Genomic DNA, 17,925 nt, shown 5'->3' on the forward strand with positions numbered 1-17,925 from the left:
TTCCAGTGGACGCCAAGCTTTCCATAATGTTTACTGACACAACACATTTTAATGGTTTCTGCTGAGTGCCAACAATTGAGAAATCAAGTCACATAAAAACAGTGGCGCACTGAAGTCCATTGTTTATACTCTTAGTCCAAGCTATGTAAGTCTGAAACAGAGTAGCCCTATGGACACCGCAGCTCGGTTGTTTCTCTTACAAAACTCTGTTACTCAAAAAAAAAAAAAAAAAACCTTGTTCAAAAGTCACCTATTCCAGAAATTTCTGCTGCTGCTTCCCCGTCAATCAGTTCTTTCGGCCATCTCATCTGAAACATTGTCATATTTATGTCATATTTCCAAGCCCAAACCATCTCCGACCATATCCTGGTGAACACCCAGGAGAGGACAACAGAGGGCTCGTTGGTTCTAATATTTCTCTCCGAGGGACTGAGTGATCCTAACAGCTCACACACATCACAGTGAAGTAATAAAATCCTATTTATCCTATCATTATTCCCAGCCGCCTTTGCGCTTTTTCTTTTTTTTCCTTTTCTGCACCAGTCCAAATGTCTGCTGCGAGTTAGCGGGCCGGGGCTGCAGCAGCAGTGGGCGGCTTCTCTACACAACTTGTATCTCTGTTACGAACTGGTGGACTGCTCTGACCGGAGGGGCAGGGAAGCGAAGGAACAGTGTGACTTCACTCGTTTGGCTGGAATACAGCAGGATTTTCTCTGAGAGATCACAGAGCAGCTAATCACAGAGCTCTCACCAACAGGCTGCAGAGTGTGGAAGATCTTGAAAAAGTATTTACGGCCCAGTTCACATTACAACCTCAACCCATCTTGTTTCATTATTTTAACTTTAAAAAAAAAATAAAACTAGTTATTCAAAACTAAAAAAAGTACAGAAAACTGAAATTGAGAAAACATTTTTGTTCACTGACGTAAATAAAAACTGAATAGTCAATTGGTAGGGGAAAACTCTCTGGTACTAACATTGTGCATTTATAACACTAACAGGGAATTATAGATGTAATATTCTTTGCTTTTGTGAATCTATTTATTGGCTTCTTAATCTGATGACAGTTTCCATCAGGTGCTGGGAGAAGCCCCCAGTCAGCTGGTTGTTCAGCGATAACTGAATCCATTTTTTGGGGGAAATTCTATTTTCTGTTGACTTTTCATTACCCAACAATAACGTGTTACAATAACGTTACAATACCTGGAACTTTTTGAATTCTGCCCCTCAAAATGAACCAAAGTATGAAAGAAGTAAAACCACTATAACTGATAAAAACTAAAGTAAAGCTAAAAATGAGCAAATACTTTTAAAAACTAAGTAAAGTTAACTGAATTTGATAAACAAAAACACACAATGAGATAAAACTAAACTATACATATGCATAAAAAAAATAACCAAACGATTATCATCCTTGTGTCTACCACATGAAATTCCAGCAAAATACACTGATGTTTGTGGCTAAAAAAATCAAGAGAGAGAAAAAATCAGTGGGGGATAAATATTTCTGCAGTGTCTCCATTTTCCTGTGCGGTTCAATCGTTGTAAAAACCACACACTTAAACCAATGCTACAAAAGCAGGATTTTATTCAAACTTACACAAACATAAATAATAAAACGGGTTGTGGAAAAACAATCAATGAAGCTCTTACAGGTATGCTACAATCTTGTAGAACAATAATAAATCCATGTTGCTTTTTGGCTAGGTACGTACACAGAATTGTCAAAAAAATAAAAATAAAAAAAATCAAGATACATAAATATATAATTTGAAATAAAGCCCCTGTGTTTTACAAACAAAAAGTGTGTCTAATGTTAACTTTAAGTGCTGCATAATGAATGTCAGACAGACAGAAAAAAAATGTACATGATTTTACAGTGGATAGATCACTTTAACGATGACCTGTCCCTGTACCTCTATAGCTAATAAATAAATATTAAATGCATATTCCCATTTACCTCGAGTTAGAGTTAAATGAAAAATTTAAATTTAAGTTAAAAGCTGAACCAAACTCAGTTTGGCTCCCCTTATTAAGGACAAGTCCATTCATGTCCTTTTACAGTCAGACAGTCCAGCTATCTTCATCGCTTCTTGGTCGTCACAATTAAAACAAGCAGGTGTCATTTCCTCTTTGGTTTTAATGACATTGTCAGGTTATTGCAGTTGATGGCAACATTAGAAAACTGGATGAGTCTTTTGGAGGACACATTGGTTTTGTTCAGGTTGGTTTGGATTTTTTGAGGTAAGGTGTGCGAAGTCATTATTAGTAACAATGCTCTTAACTACAGGAGACGGTTGTCGTGGCGCGTGAGTTTGATGGAAAGTAACTAAATCCCTTCATTAGGGCTGGACAATAAAATCAATAACAAAATATATTGTGATGGACATGTGATCAATATCAATGGATAATACGTCTGATAGAATATTCAATATATAGAATATACACTGAACTCCGATCCAGAACCAAACAGCATTCTGGGGGATGTAGGCAGAGGAGAAAGCATTCGATGCTCAACAGGTGGGTGGCATAAACCAACTAACTCGCTCTTTGGTTACCTAGCAACAACTTGTTGAGTAACTAGTGCAGCAGCAGTTTAAGGTGTTAAAACTGTGGATAAAACAGGAAAGGTCACACCACCGGTTTGACAACATTTCAGATATTTTAAACTAAAAAAATTAATAAATAATTATTGATATCGACCGATATCATCCAGCCCCGTCCTCTAGTGGTGGAAGCTAACAAGCTAGTCAATCTGTTTTCGCTAACATAGGCGTTTAAATCAGCTCAAGCAGTTGTTCAGTAGGACAGAAGCAGTTGTTGGGTCTGTCGTTGTTTTGTCCAACTGATCAACCTCCATGTTCCTCATCGGAGTCACAGCTGGGCGTATGAATCCACCAGATTCACCTCTTCAGCTGTGCAAACACAGAATGCTAACATGTTGTCCAGGTCTCATGCTTTCACAATTATCCCAGCAGACTCACAGTCAGCCGCTTCACCAAACCGTGTACATCTGACTTATTAGCTTCCACCACATAGAGGACGTACTTGTTTTTCCAAGAGTTAAATGTTTCTACAACCGATGAGAGAGACATTACTGATAATCAATCACTTTAAAGAGCCTCACTTCAATACTGTGGTCTAACCTATGAAGGCTTTCATTCCAACATTGAGAAAGTAAGCACAACATAAGAGTGTTATCACCTGACTGCTCATTTCTAATTGAACCAATGTGTGTTAATGTGAGGATGCCTTTTTCAAACCACCTAAAACGTTTAGGGAAACATTCATGCGCTCACTGCTGTGTCTGAGACACTGATAACTCTCTACCCCAGTGTTGTTCTGGACGTTTTGCCCAACACTGAGCACCGAAAAATCCTTTCTGCCTCGAAGCTCATTTCCTTTGTTCCTTTGTATTACTACAACATATACGGATGCTGACTCTATGTGGGACTCTAAGCCAAAATCCATTAGCATGTAGATTGCAACACACTAAAAACGTCCTTTAAAATTCCAGTGCTGGTAAATGTTTAATCAAGAAGCTCTGTGGGAAAGTAAAAAGGTCCCGTTCTTAAACCCTTGTGTTTTTTTTTTCTTTTTTAGTTCACCTGATGAAAGTCGCCAGGGCTGTTGGATGAAAGGCAATGTGGCGTACAACCAAACACACGTGGTGGCGTAAAACATAAACCCAACTGGTTCGACAATTCAACATCACTAATCCCCTAAAGTGGTTCCATCGGATAGAAAAATGTTCAGTAGCATGTTTGCTCCACCGGTGACAAAGTTTCAGTTACCCCACTTTACAGCCCCAAAATACGTCCCTTCCGCCTCCTGGTCCAGCAGCCAAGCGTTAGACACTTCGACAAACAAGGCGTCTCCCTCTACCAGGTGGACCACGCGGCTCTGCTGGGCGCAGTACATGTTGTAACTCGTGTTGTTCCACTGCTTGGTGCTTCCCGTCTTCATCAACAACACCTTCCTGCTGTTCTGTTTGATGCTCTTATGGTAGACGTACTGGATGAGCTGGGCCTTGCTCACGTCCGGAGGGCGCGTCCTGGCCTCGCGGCCCTCCTCTGGACTGGCAATATTGTAGTAGCGGAAGCAGGTTTTCACGTAGACGTAGTAAAGGCCCGATTCCCTCACCAGCAGGTTTCCGTCGTCGTAGCTCATTTTGTGGAGGTTTCCGTGCAGATCGTCCCACTTGATGTTGATCATGCTGTAGTCCTCTGCGAGATGACAAGAACAGAAAGAGTCAGAAAAGTTTACATTCGCTTGATTCTGAAAAAAACTAGAATATTTGGTTGTTGGCAGCAAACAAGTGTTGATGGATTATGTGGTTTAGTTCTGAGAAAATCGAAGTGAGAAACATGGAGTTGATGTCGGACATTTGTAATGGAAACAGATACAGCTGATAATGAACAAGTCAATCTTCTCTATGAGAATCTCAGCAATGTTTTATGAAATATGTCTGCTTATGCCACGCAAGTTACCGAGGAAGGAAGGCTGTTCTCATTGGCCTAAAGTGGTGGTCTCAAACTGCATTCCTGAAAGCCAAAAGTCCTGCAATGTTTACATGTGACTCTTGTTCTACACACTTCAAGTAAATGGCTAACCTGCCTCACTAGCATGCAATCCAGCTTGTAATTTGACGACGTACAAACAATAATTTTCACTCTGTTTATGAGGACGGCAGCCATATTGGATATCGAATTGGAGGTTGAGTTGGTGCAGATCCTCCAAATTGGCCTTCTACACTCACGGAGAGTTCCAGATGCTTTTTCCTGGAACTCGCAAATTTGAACTTCTCAGTAAAAACAAAAACCAGAGAACAGTCATCAGTTGGAGGAAAATCGCTAAAGTAAACACGTGGATGAAAGCACTTCATAGGATTGTAAAATCATTGGGAAGTTGTTGAAAAGAAAAGAAGAAAAAAAAAGAAGAAAATTGTCCTGACCCTCAGCTCTGGGCCTCAGTGACTGATGTCATGTTACTTTTCATTTTCAACACACTTGATTTAAGTGCTTTGGCCACTTGGGCACGAACATCACACCCCCACAAGCTGACCCCTCAAGTGTTGAATGGGGTTGATGTCAGGACTGCAGGCGGGGTGTCCCATCCTAACCCACACTGTAACATCTCCGAGTGATTTGGGATGGAACCTTTTCTCAGTATCTTATCACCACCATAAGATTTGTTGCAAAGTACCAAAGTCAGAATAAAGAAAAACAAGAATCAATTTGCTAATTTACAATTAGAAAATTCAATTGGTAATTGTTTAAAAGTAGCTGTAACCTTGATGCTTATCTCTAAAATCTGACATCAAATGCATTCAATGATATCATAATCAGCTAATGCACATCCATACACTAGAACAGTTTATGGATGTTTAGGACTTGGTTTGCGGATGCTCCAAGCAAAAGAGGACAGAAATTATGTTTTTATCATCTTTACTGAAACTATAAATTTCCACTCCTGCCAGTCCAGATTTGTTGTCAAACGAATGCTGTTTCTCATGTGGATTCTTTAAGATGTAGAATGTGAGCAACTGACATTTATTGTCAGGATAGGTTATTCCTACAGCTAGTACAGTCACAATTCTCCCCCAAATGAAAGAGCAAACATACTTTGCAGTAACTGAGTGGAAAAACCTTCTAATCTAATTGTCTGAATAGGAAATAGACATGTTTTGTGGTATGAATATAATCTAACGAAACCCAAACAGATGAAATAACGAGAACATGTGGGTGGATCAGTAAGGATGCAGTTTATCTCTTTGGATATATTTAACACTAGAGGACATTCTTTTAGGACCAACAGACATCACGCTTAAGTTATTGGAGGAGTTGGTATCCGTTTTGGGTTTGACTGTGTACCTAGAGACACCCTAATGACTTTACCACACATGGACAGTGTTTGTGTATTTATCGGCAGCGCCAGTGGGGGGAGACAAAGCTTCCAGACTGTAGATTTACTACAAAAGGTCAAAGGAGACATGTTGCATCAGCTTGACTCACTCTTAGTGAACTCCTGAGGTGCTCTGATTGGTAGATGGGCGGACGGGGTTGTGGCATCTTTGGGAGATTTGCACCTGCCTTTTTTTCTTGGGTCTTTCAGGGCATGCACCACCGGTTCACTCTGTAGAGAAAAACAAAGGCTAGTTCAGCAAACATCGACTCGTAAACCAAATGGTCAAAAACCATCAGCAGTCGTCTGCTTTGCGTGCATGCCAGCACGTCCGTTTGTGTGTGTTTGATTACAATTGAAGTTTGTAATTTGAAGACCTACAATTACAAGAAGCCTTTTCCTTAAGCAACAAAAAGATTTGGACATAACCTACCACAGCTTAGCTCTGCTTTCACTCTAAATGACAGGCTGCTTGTAATGGCTCCGAGTGGTAGTATACGCAGACGTTAAGCATAGGGGCGTCTATGGACTGTGTCTATCATCTTCCCTCTGCTAAGTTCCTTCTATGTCCATGGCCGTACTTACAGCTGGAGGCCCCCATGATGAGGGGAACATCTCAGAGAGGCTGAGCGTCTCCCAGATTTGGCATAAACCGTATTTGGACTGAGCCGGGTTGTCTTCAGGCAAGACCGAGCATATACACTCGACGAAAACATGGTTTCCATGCAAGTAAACACTTACAGCGCCGGAGCTGCCAAGTCTCCTACACTTCTGGCAAGAGATTAACACATCAGGCTGAAGTGTTGTTTTCTGCTTCTACCTACATGATTGAGTTTACCCAAGAGACCGCGAGCGCAAGCGAAACGGGATTCCTAACAGTCTCCCGCTTTGACGCATTTCTTCACATTTGCAAAGATTTGCAGAAGCAAAATCCATGTGAAGAATTTGCAGTGATTGACAGATAGGGTTGTTATTACATCCCTAAAGATGTTTAAACTTGTTTTATGGGCTGAGGGTAGTTTCCTTCAAACCAGTAATTTCAGGAATCCTGGCACTGTTATCTCACCATAACTCAGTCATTATTGAAAAAATGGGATGGAATGGAAAGTGTAGATGAAAGGATTAGTGCTTTTTAAGCACTTGGAAACCACACACACAGGCAGTCAGTCAGTCAGTCAGTCCAAAAACAGCTCAAAGAAACACTGTTAACATGGGTTTTGCAACAATGCAATGAGTTAATGTTTCTCTTAGCATTTTGTTCACAAGTCCACACAAACTGCACGGAGTTCAATTTAAGATTAGCGCTGTCATCCAAAAACAATTTGCTACACAAACATTTTTACAGAGCAGCGACTTGGAATGTGACGGGACGAAGAATCTAGCCAAGCTTAAGGAATAGCTGCTTCTCCCTGGAACCTTAATTGTAGGATCCGTCCTAATTTGTGGTGAGGTAACAAATATATAGTGCCTTGCTCAAGAATTCGCATTTTCTAAAGTTGCAACTGGAAACCTCAGTATACTTTATAGGATATTGTTTGAACAAGCGCAGAGTGTGGCATGCATTTGTATATAGTCGGCTTGAGTTACTGTTTTGTAGAAGCTCCATTCACTGCAGCTACAGGCGGGGGGCGTGTCTGGAAGGGTGGCATACTAAAGTTAGAATTTTATCTGAATTCCCTGCTGTCTCAGAGAGCAATGAACTGCATGCCAAAATCTGAAGCTAAGAAACAGGGGCGGGGGAACTATTTTGTATCTTATATAAATTGGTCTTCAGTCTGAATCTGGAATGCTGATATCTGGTTGGCAGCTGTAGATTGGCTGACCAATCAGCAGGGCAGCCGGTACACAGCTACAGACCAAAATGTTTGCACCTTCTTCTTTTTTTCAAAATAGGTCATTATTTATGAACATTATTTCTCTATTACATTTAGGTGGACTTTGACTGGGCCATTCTAACATGTGAATATTTCCCATTCCATTCCATTCTGGCTGTTTTTTAGCATTTAGCTACATCCATCTTCCCATACACACTGCCAATCTCTGCTTTCTCTCCAAAGACGCTTCACTTTTCTTTTGTTGATGTTTGTTTAGTTTTGCCAAACCAACACATAGTCAACAAATTATGCACAAGAAATGCCCGAGCCGCTCCTCTCTCCAGCTCCTCCAGAGTTCCTTCTGACGGCCATGTCTTTATACTGCCCCTGAATTTTGAAAAGCGAGTAGCGAGTCGCACAATTGCGATCCCAAAGCTACATAAGATCCCAAACAAAACACGTTGCTGTTGATGGTTGTAACTTGACTTAAAGCAAAAAGGGCTCCAGCAACAATGAGACTTTTTGCAAGGCACTGTTCTTTTCCCTTGTGAGTGGAAGAGGAACCCTCTCCCCAGGACTCTGCGCCCGGCTACGGCTGACTTGGTCGCAACATGCTTCGTCCTGGATCACCGCAGTGCACGCAGACTTCAACTCAGCCTTTTAACTGCTCACCACATACATCACTCAACATGTCTATTATGTTGACGAGTGGTTTCAGAGATCCTGCTCGAGAACAAAAGTCCTCTCACTCAAGAGCTCGGCCACCAAAGCGGACCGTCTCTTTATGTGTTTCACAACGTAGTGGACGTCTTCCACAGATCTCCGCACATTATAAACACTCAGATCATGAGCTGTGGCTGATTCACGGCCCTGCGATCTCACCACCGACCACAGGCCTGCATATCGCGTCTCCCTCCAGCCGACGGCCGTTCTCGGAGGCACTGCTGTCAAACAAAATCCCTTCGGCGCTGACCCCCAGCTCAACGTGGTGAGGGTCAAGTGTCAACCTGATGCATCATAAAGCCCAGAACAATCTCTTCCTGTACTCTTTGGGGAAAACAAAAACCGAGTTCCTCAGTCCAAGACAGGGTGGGTGGTTCATCTCAGGACTCCACCAGGACACTAACCCTCACGGTACCCCTAGCCCACTAACCTTTAACCCTTACCAGGGATAACCCAGGGCAAACAAACATGGAATTCCATGGGACTTTAAAGCATCATGGAAAACAAATGCAGAAAGCAAAGATCGTTTTATGTTCTTTTGCTTTCTCAATAGGCTTTGCTTTGGGTTGGTAAAAGCCCATGCCAAGAAAGGGCAGCACCGTCCAACAGTTTGAGAAAAGGAGAAAAAAAAGTGACTTCAGCAATTACGAATTCAACATCTGATGCTCAAAATGACTTCCAAGGAAACATTGCAACCGCTGACGCCAACCAGCAAGAGGGCTGCAAACTTACTGTCCAGCGCACAGCAAAAGGGAAGCCGACGGAGTCGAAGTCGAGAAAAAAAAATCTGAAGTGAGAAGCCCTTTTTTTATTGTCTCTGGAGGTGTTTGTGTTCCTGCGGTCTGACCTCGCTCCAGCCCTGCACAACCAGCTGGGGGTTTTGTGCTTGGCTTCACAGGAAATACACCCGTGGGAAAATCATGACTCCAAAAAACTGCTGATGCTAATTCGACTCCTTTAAAAACACACCGGCGCGAGTAAATACGCTCTACTTCCTCCTTGGACGGTGACAAGAAATACCTGGTGTGCTTCAGATCACTGTCGGAGCTAAATCCGCCTTTGGGATGTTGTGTTTGGCTCACAAAATGATCCTTGAAGCATTCCAAGATGCCAGCTGTTGTTCCAGGAACATTTATAGTAGAACACCAGCAGGCATCTGCATATGTGATGCAGTGCAATCATGAACCGCAACGTATTTTACTGGACTTTCATGTGAAAAGCCAATGTGGAAAAACAGAGCAGAACTCCATAGTTTTCTATGGATAAGCCTGTGACGATCACAAATTTTGCTGGACAATAAACCGTCCCAGTAGTTACTGCGATAAACTGTAATATTGTTGTTTTGAGACCATTCTCAAGTAATGGGAAACTTATGCAAGTTAGACGAAAAAACATTAATTTAATACGGAACACTTAACACTGGAACTGAAAGATGTTTCAAACATCCAAACAAAAACAATACATAAAACAGAAATAAAAACCACACCCAACAGAAACCATCAATAAAACGGACTATGAAGTCTCTGTAAACAAAGTGGCCCTTCACAAAATTAACTTCTGGACTTGGACTGGGCCATTGTAGCTAAGTTTGATCTAAACCATCCAATTGAGGCAACCTTGTTGTTCTTTGGGAGATCGACTTCCACAAATCGTATGTTGGACCCAAATATGACTTTCTTTCAAAAACAGCTTCCAAAGAACTAAAATGTACAACAAAAAGTTGTCCTGTGAACCGACTCAACCAGCTGAGCTGGGGGTTTCTCCTCCACAGTTGCCATCTTGTCTGCTTCTCTGATCAACGCTCTCTTTCCCCAATCTTTAGGTTTAGGTGGAAGGTCATGTCTCAGTCGGTCCGTCCTCTCTCCGCGACCAGATGATGGACTGAACTGAGTTGTGTGAGATGTTCACAGTCTGGGATGTCGATTTTCTGACCTACCCTCGCTTTAAGCTTCCCTACCACATCCTCCCTAACCCGACTGCCGTGACCCTCCATCTGCACGCCGCTTAGTTCTCTACAGAACCTCTGAGGCCAGAAACAGAACGCGTTAAATCACAAACGCGATCGGATATTATTCATGACTTATTCCAGAAAAGGGCTTGAAGACTGTGTATCTTTTGTTCTACCTCTTTGCGGTTACCCAAGAAAATATATTGAAGTTTGTGTTTGTAACAGAGCAGCGTGTGATAGATGATGGCCAAAAGAGAAAAATGTTAGAGGAAGTTAGCCTGACTCACCTCCATCTCCAGGGAAGGACGGGAAGACGGTGACAGGTCCACCTGCAGAGAGACAGAGAGAGGAGAGGGGAGGGACAGGTTAGGACGGTGATGGCCTCTCCAACAGAAAGGTGTCAGAAGAAGACAATATGTCAAAAAGCTTTGTGTGTGTCGGTGTGTGTGAGGGGGAGGTTAAGTCGTTTTCCACATGTTTCTCTGCTTTCCGCTGCAACAAGCAAAATCAAATCCGCACAGGAACGGCGTTCCAGTCAGAGTCAGAGGGTCTCGTTTGAACCCGCTTTAATCCCCCCCACCACCGTCAGGAAGCTCCGCAGGTGGAGGTCTTGCTTCTGAGCTCTGAACAAACAAGCTCAGTTCAAACCTGCATCACAATCTAGAAACACCTTCCTAGACCTTCATCCTCCTTTCCCTCCCATCCCTCCTTGGTTTTAAAGGCTCTAGCCCCCCCAGATACCCGGATAGCCCACCAGAACACTGGAGCCAATTTGTCAGGGGGCACCAGACGCTCCCCAGGTGATCCTGACAGAGCGGACATGCGGTCTGCTCCCTCTGCTTGTTCTGACATGACAATTATACAACGGCAAGACCGCTGTGCAGCGACAAAGAGACAGCTGAGCCAGAACTTGATGAACAGCTATTTTTGAAGCATTTGTACCCTAGAATAAGGATTCTGCATTCCTTACACGAGCCAATAATGTTAGAAAAAAAACACTTGAACTCGGTCAGACCTCTGGAAAAAACAGCTCTGCTTATCCTTCGAAGTTTACAACTCGTGACTCATAAGTGGCCATTGGACGCCGCTGATGGCATGTAAACATGAGAACCGACAGGCTCAAGTGAAAACATCTGCGCTCTGCAAACAAGGCGAGGAGACGCGGGACGCCTGCTGGAGATGTCATCTCGAGGGGCCCGGGGCCAACACGCGCCGCTCCCTGCGGACGCTCGCTTCGCTTCGAGGGGCTCGCGCGGCGCTATCGGGCAACTCGGTGTGCGCGTGCAGAGAGGCGCAGAAAGCGGCATGTTGCTGTGCGCTCCCTGCACAGCGGCGGGCTGCTGCACTTCTGAGAGAAAACACCGCCCGCTCAGCTTATCGCTCACTTTATGGCGCTCTGGGGAGTTTATTGCGCAAATAGCCCAGGACTATCTGAACTTGCTCGTTGGCAAATGTTTTGAAGAATAGTTCTCTCTCTCTGTCTCTCTCTCTTTTATTTATTTTTTTTTCGCTTTTCTTGTTCTTTTGCAGAGCCCGATCGCAATCGCCAAGCGTGACGCTCCAAAGCTCCTACCTCGTGCAGGTAACCGGTCAGGTGCAACAAGATCGCGACGCTGGAGGCCACCTGAAGTATTCCCATAACAGCCAGGGTCCCGATGAACAGCGAGCGGTAGGTCGGCTCCGAGCTCGGGACCGGCGGGAAGCGCTGCTGCCCGGCCTCGATGTCCATGGCGTTCCGCAGGTAGGCCCGGTACTCGCTGCTGTGCGTAGCTGCCATGGCGCGCGGCTCCGTCTGCTCTCTGCTTCTGCGACTAAAGCCCCGGGGACGAGCTGCCAGACTCAGAGCGCAGGAAGGAAACAAGAGTCAGCGAAGAGTCCCTGCGCGTCTGCCAGCGGAGGGGCGGAGGGGAGGGCTAAAGGCAGAGCGCGCAGCCAATCACAGGGGATCCTGGCGATGGAAGCGAAACAGACCGCGAACCGGGTCGAACCTGAGTGCCGCTGCCGCTGCTGCTGCAGGTGAAGCGGGCTCTTTATGTGCGGAGGGGCCCACGCCTCTCCGCGGCGTCCACACCCCCGATGACACACACGGTCTGAGACCGAGGCTGGCAGCGGGATGGACGCGGATGGATTAAGAGGAGAAATCAGAGCCGCTTTAATCTCTGCGAGATGAATCTGTGCAGAAAACATGCGGGAAACGGCGGGCAGGTAGAGAGAGGTTCATTTAGAGTCTGATTTGGTCCTGACGTTAAAACACGCTTGTTTCCCTAACAGAAACTGATTTTCTGATTTTCGTTTTTTCTTACACCACCAGGGCCGGCACAAGTCTTTTGGGGGCCTGAAGTAGATTTTCATTTGGCCCCAAAACCAACAAATCAACACCAGAAGCTCCATAGTTATCACTCTATGTGTGTAAGATGCCTGTTATCATCAGTAATTTGTAATTAGTTTACATGAAGTGCTATTATGACTTTAGACTTTAGAGAAAATATTAAATAAAGTGGATTTAGAAATGCAGTGAGTTGTCTGAGTTATCATTTTCACGATGTGAACAGAACATTACCTGATAAACTAAATGTACAGAAAACAAGTTCGATATGTTTCATTTCCCCAACAGTGGCAGCAGCCAACAGCAGGGAGATATTGTTGTTACACATTGTTTGTGTAACAAAATTAAAAATGACATAAAAATAGTTTTTCCTGTATAAAAGGATTGAGTGATGCATATATAAAGCATGGTGCTCTTGGGTGCCCCCTGCTGTGGGGGCCCTTAGCATGCCTTGGGCCAATTCTCAGTGCCACATTTAGCAACTTTAATAATTTTTATGTAACTACATTATTTATTTTTGCTTTTCTTCATTTGAATTATTATTTCTATTATATTCTAATAGTAAAATTAACATAATAAATGTTCCTTCTGTATTCCATCTACAATAGTCTACTGTCTTCTCTGCTTTTCATTCTGGAAAGTTTTTATTTTTTATTTTTTTTATGACAGTACTTTAGCAAAGTGTACTTTTAAACTTTTATCCAAAGCAGGAGCAAAACAACAAAATGTTTCTGCACATCTTCCTAAATGAAGTGGGGGGCAGAGAAAGATCAATGCATCTTTCATTTAGTCAGAGTTGAGAATCTATGATACAAAAATGAAATTAAACTTCAAAAGGGAATCTGAAACTAAGGTATCAGTATTACTAGACTCGTATTGACCTGATATTGACTTGGTATCAACACTGTGGATATTTTGGATTGAGCCGCCAGCCTGTACTGGCTGCTGGAAAAGGAAAAGCCTGCAAGGTCGATAAAATTGAACAGCTGGACAAAGCAGAAAGACAAACAAATTGCCAGTTGTTGCATTTGTTGGCACCAAGGCTGACAAAACCAGTTTGCTGGGACATAGCGCTGGGTTGCTTTGAAATATGTCATTCTCTTGGTCCTTGAAAATGACATATTTATGATTATTAGTTCAGATAAATTATTTTATAAGAAAAAACACTTGTGTGTAAAGTCTGTTACTTGTTAAGACTTTGCTGAAGTGGAGGCTAAAAGTTGGACTCCCGCTTTACTGATAAACTGAGGCCGTTTCACTTGTTTTGTTTTGTTTCTCTTTTACATAAGTCGTGGGAATCTGAGATGTTTTCTACATGCTTTAATCAAATATTTTTCCATTCGAGCTGGTGGAAAGAAAAAGAAATCCCTGGCAGGACCCAAAGCTCATTTGGAATGCAACAGCTGGGTTATGACAGCAGATCGATCTTCATAGATGAGACCGTCTTTGATTGTTTAAAAAAAGAAAAGTTTTCTGCATATGTATGACTGTGGATCAACATGGTTCATTAAAATACAGCTTTTCCTGTGGAACTGGAATGAGACTGTTTGCTTGTGAAGATAACGCTTGGTTTAAATTCAATGAGCCAAAAAGCAGAGTACGTGTGTGATGCCATCAATCTGTGGTGCATCCTGGGAGAAAAATCAGTATTTAAAGTTGTTTTTGTTTTTAAGCTTCACATCATGTTATGATGTTTCTCACGGGACGAGCAACACGAACAATCTCTGTGATTATTGCAAATAGCATGTGGTCCTATAAGGTCTAACACTCTATAGTCACCAGTTCATCAGCTCTGCAGTAAAGCATGGTGGCGACAGGGTCATGCTGTGGGGAGGCTCCACTTCAGCAAAGACAAAGACTCCGGTGAGAGTCCGGGGCAAACCTGGACCAAAACCCGTTTCTTTCTCCTAAAGACCTTTGACCCGGCTAGAGATTCACCTTCCAGCGGGACGACGACCCTAAACACACGACCAGCTGCGGAATGTTCTAGATTGAAGCAACCTCATATGACTGAGTGGAACCATTGAACACGTAGAAGTTCCTGAGAAAATCTGTGCCGAGACTCTGACTGACCGTCATCTGTTTTACAAAGAAGTCTGTGGAAAAACATGAGAGTCTGATAATGCATAAAGAACGCCGTTACTGTAATAAAGCCTGGAGGTGATGAAGGTACGGTGAGAATTTCAGCGGCAGATGGGAGGAGATGAGCAACAATTTTTATTGTGAAGTTGTGGATGTGGAGTTCATAGGAAAGCCTTCTGAGGATGACGGTGTCTGACTGACTTATCACAGAGGAAATTTCTCAGTGAAACAGGGAGAAACAGTCACTGTTCCTCACTGTGGAGTCTATTTTCTGCAATCACTGTGACTGTTTCTGAGTGCTTGTAAAAGCTGGCAGTCAGAAACAGTATGAAAAGAATACTGTATGAAAAGAATACTGTATGAAAAGAATACTGTATGAAAAGAATGCCTGCTCAGCCTTTCAATAATGTGTTCATAAATATGTAATGAACCACCATGACTCCTTCAGACTAGCCAGCAAGGATTAGCAAACACCTGGAAGAGCTACTTCTCAGTTCAATTCTGATAAAAACCTTGTTAAAGGGTCAATAGAGGAGCCGTGTCATGATGACTTCCTGTAGGCGGAGTCTCAGAAGGAGCAAAAGTTTTTAAAGCGACAGAGGCCCAATGTCAAAGTGTTAAATTACAAACTCAAACTTCATATTTAACATATACAACATTTCTATAACAAATGAAGATAAAATATTTACTTAATTGTGCTATAAAATGAGTGACTGGAAATAAGATAATATTTCTCTTTTAAACACCCAGAGTGAGATATTCTTCTGTAGTGAGATACAAGCAGCCAAATCTGAACTGACCTTTGCATAACGTCTAAAGAATATGTGTTAAAAACTATTGTGTGTGAATATGAATAATCTGCATCTGTTATCATTTTTTTTCTACTGGAACGGAATCTTAAGCTTCGCAGTGACAGGCTGTGACAGGCAGACATTTCAGGGAGGCCCAAGATATTTCCTTGTTTTCTAGTAATACAAGCAGCAGAAATAAAAGGGTTTAAAATATCGGCTGCTTGAATATTTTTTTCATTTAAGTTTTAATATCATTTCACCAAACAAATGAAACGGGGGGAAAGAAAATAGATGACAAGAAACCTGGAATTCCACTGTTGCACTAAGCAAAGAAACTAATGCAACCGGCGGACGTCATGCTAGACTGACTCATGACTCTGGCCACAGCTGTCGCAGACTGGGCTTCCTGTTCAATGTTTCAATGAATAATTCTTTCACAATTGACCACATGTGGATGTAAGAAACACCGCAAAGCTCGCAGGTGGCTATCAGTGATGTTACTTATCCGCCTCGTCGCGATCCCTTCCAGAGCTGCCTGGACTGAGCAAGCGATCAAGATTAAGACTCATTACTTCTGGAATTCCAGATATCAGACACTGTGGTCTGAGGCAGCAGCATGACAAACACAGATACCTGAGGCTGATATTTGGTCCTGCACTCTTTGAGAGACAATTTCTTAAGAATCCACCACTGTTTGGTTTTTATTTGCTACCACAAACTCTGGATTCATTATCTGTTCTTGTTACCCTGAAACACAGACATGACTTTTACCTCTTCTTGTCACAGTCGGTACGGCATTCACTTATAAACTGTCCCAATGAGCAAAAAAAAAAAAACATCTTCATAGCAGTTTTTTGCACAAAATTGTTAGTCTGCTCAGTTCTGCCTGTTGTGAGCTCCTTTCAGACGTTTTAGGGCCTCTGTCACTTTAAATCCAAATAAGCTGCCACTGGCCACGCCCCCTCACTTCCAACTCAACGTTTACACTTGCACAGGAAGATGGTTGCAAACAGATGCGAAATTATGCAACCATACATCTTTGAAAAGCAGAAGTGAAGCCTGCTGCACACCCAGTAAGTGCTTTCTGGACGGTATGTCAACAACAAAACACTTGTCTTTTCCAGCAGCCATTGTAAAGCGCATACCAGCTGACTGAAACAGGCTGGAGCTCCATTTGAATTGCTAGGTAACGAATTGGACTTCACCAGGATTGCTAGGTAATAGCGCAGGGTGACTTAACAATGGGAAGGTTTTTGAAATGGCGCATTCTCCAGACACCAACGAACATGAAGGTATTACCGATTAAGAGCTTTAAGAGCTTGTTCTGTTTTTAGAACCAGTGGAGAATGGATGTGTAAGAATGTGCAAAATGTGAATGTTCCTTGTTCAGGTCTCCGACTGCCATATTTTGGATGAGCTGCAGCTGCCTGATTGATCCTCTCACACACACCTGTCTAGACAGCATTCCAATAGTCGACCCAAATGAAAATAAAGGTGTGCACTCGCTCATGTGTTGTTTGTTTGCTAAAGGTCAGATCCAGAGATGGGTTGAGTCGCCAAGAAATTGTACTGGAGTTCGACCAGCACCACGTCAACTTAGTTTTTACTAAGTTGACTTTTTACTTTTCATACTGTCATGAAACGGTGGTGGTGGTGGTGAGGCAGACGCTGGAGACCCAGGTAGGTGAATGGTGAGTAATTTAATGAAAATAAGTCCACAAAAACACAGAGTCCGCGGCCAGGCAGCACGGCTGAGCGGAAGCCAGGCTCAACGCCGGTAGCAACTGGTCATACAGGCGGCTAAACACACAACAGCAGACAGAGGCAAAAGTACGACAAGGACCCGACGAGGAAACAAAGGACACAGGAGGGACTAAATACACTGAGGGTAATCAAGGGAACAAGACACACCTGGGAACAATCAAGGGGAAGACAGGACAACGAGAGAACTCAGGACACAGAAACTCAGAATTAAAACAGAAAAACACAGAACCTGACAGTACCCCCCCCTTAAAGGGGCGGCTACCAGACGCCCAAAAACAAAATCCAAAACCCAAAAACCAGGGTGGGCGGAGGGGCGACGGAAGGAGGGGTCAGAGTCCAGAAAACAAAAAACTACCCACAAAAGGTGGGCGGAAACACAAGGAGGGCCAAGAGTCCAAAACTAAACAGAAAGAGGGCAGAGGCGTCGAGGGCGGTCCGGTGGGCGTCCTCGGCGCCCGCGGCAGACCCCACAGGAGAGGTCCCGTCCTCGGCGCCCGCGGCAGTATACCCCAGAGGGAAGGTCCGGAGGGCGCCCGCGGTGCCGAGGAACACTAGGGGGCACGGGAGGAGCAC

The 17,925-nt window shown here is 43.4% G+C and overlaps 2 protein-coding genes across 7 annotated transcripts in view; both read right to left on the minus strand.

Annotated features, from left to right (window-relative positions):
* akap11 (A kinase (PRKA) anchor protein 11) overlaps positions 1–17,925 on the minus strand; it is a 233,014-nt gene that overhangs the window by 168,013 nt on the left and 47,076 nt on the right. The gene's annotated exons all lie outside the window — the stretch shown is intronic.
* On the minus strand, positions 1,572–12,599 carry tnfsf11 (TNF superfamily member 11). The gene is made up of 4 exons (XM_055059808.1): positions 11,963–12,599; positions 10,677–10,718; positions 6,015–6,135; positions 1,572–4,226 (listed from the first exon to the last, which is right to left on the minus strand). The coding sequence occupies exons 1-4, from the start codon at positions 12,164–12,166 to the stop codon at positions 3,787–3,789; spliced, it is 807 nt and encodes a 268-aa protein (XP_054915783.1). The 5' UTR covers positions 12,167–12,599; the 3' UTR covers positions 1,572–3,786.

This window comes from Poeciliopsis prolifica, unplaced genomic scaffold (assembly GCF_027474105.1).
Source record: "Poeciliopsis prolifica strain line A6 unplaced genomic scaffold, Auburn_PproV2 SCAFFOLD056, whole genome shotgun sequence".
NCBI classification, from domain to species: Eukaryota; Metazoa; Chordata; class Actinopteri; order Cyprinodontiformes; family Poeciliidae; genus Poeciliopsis; species Poeciliopsis prolifica.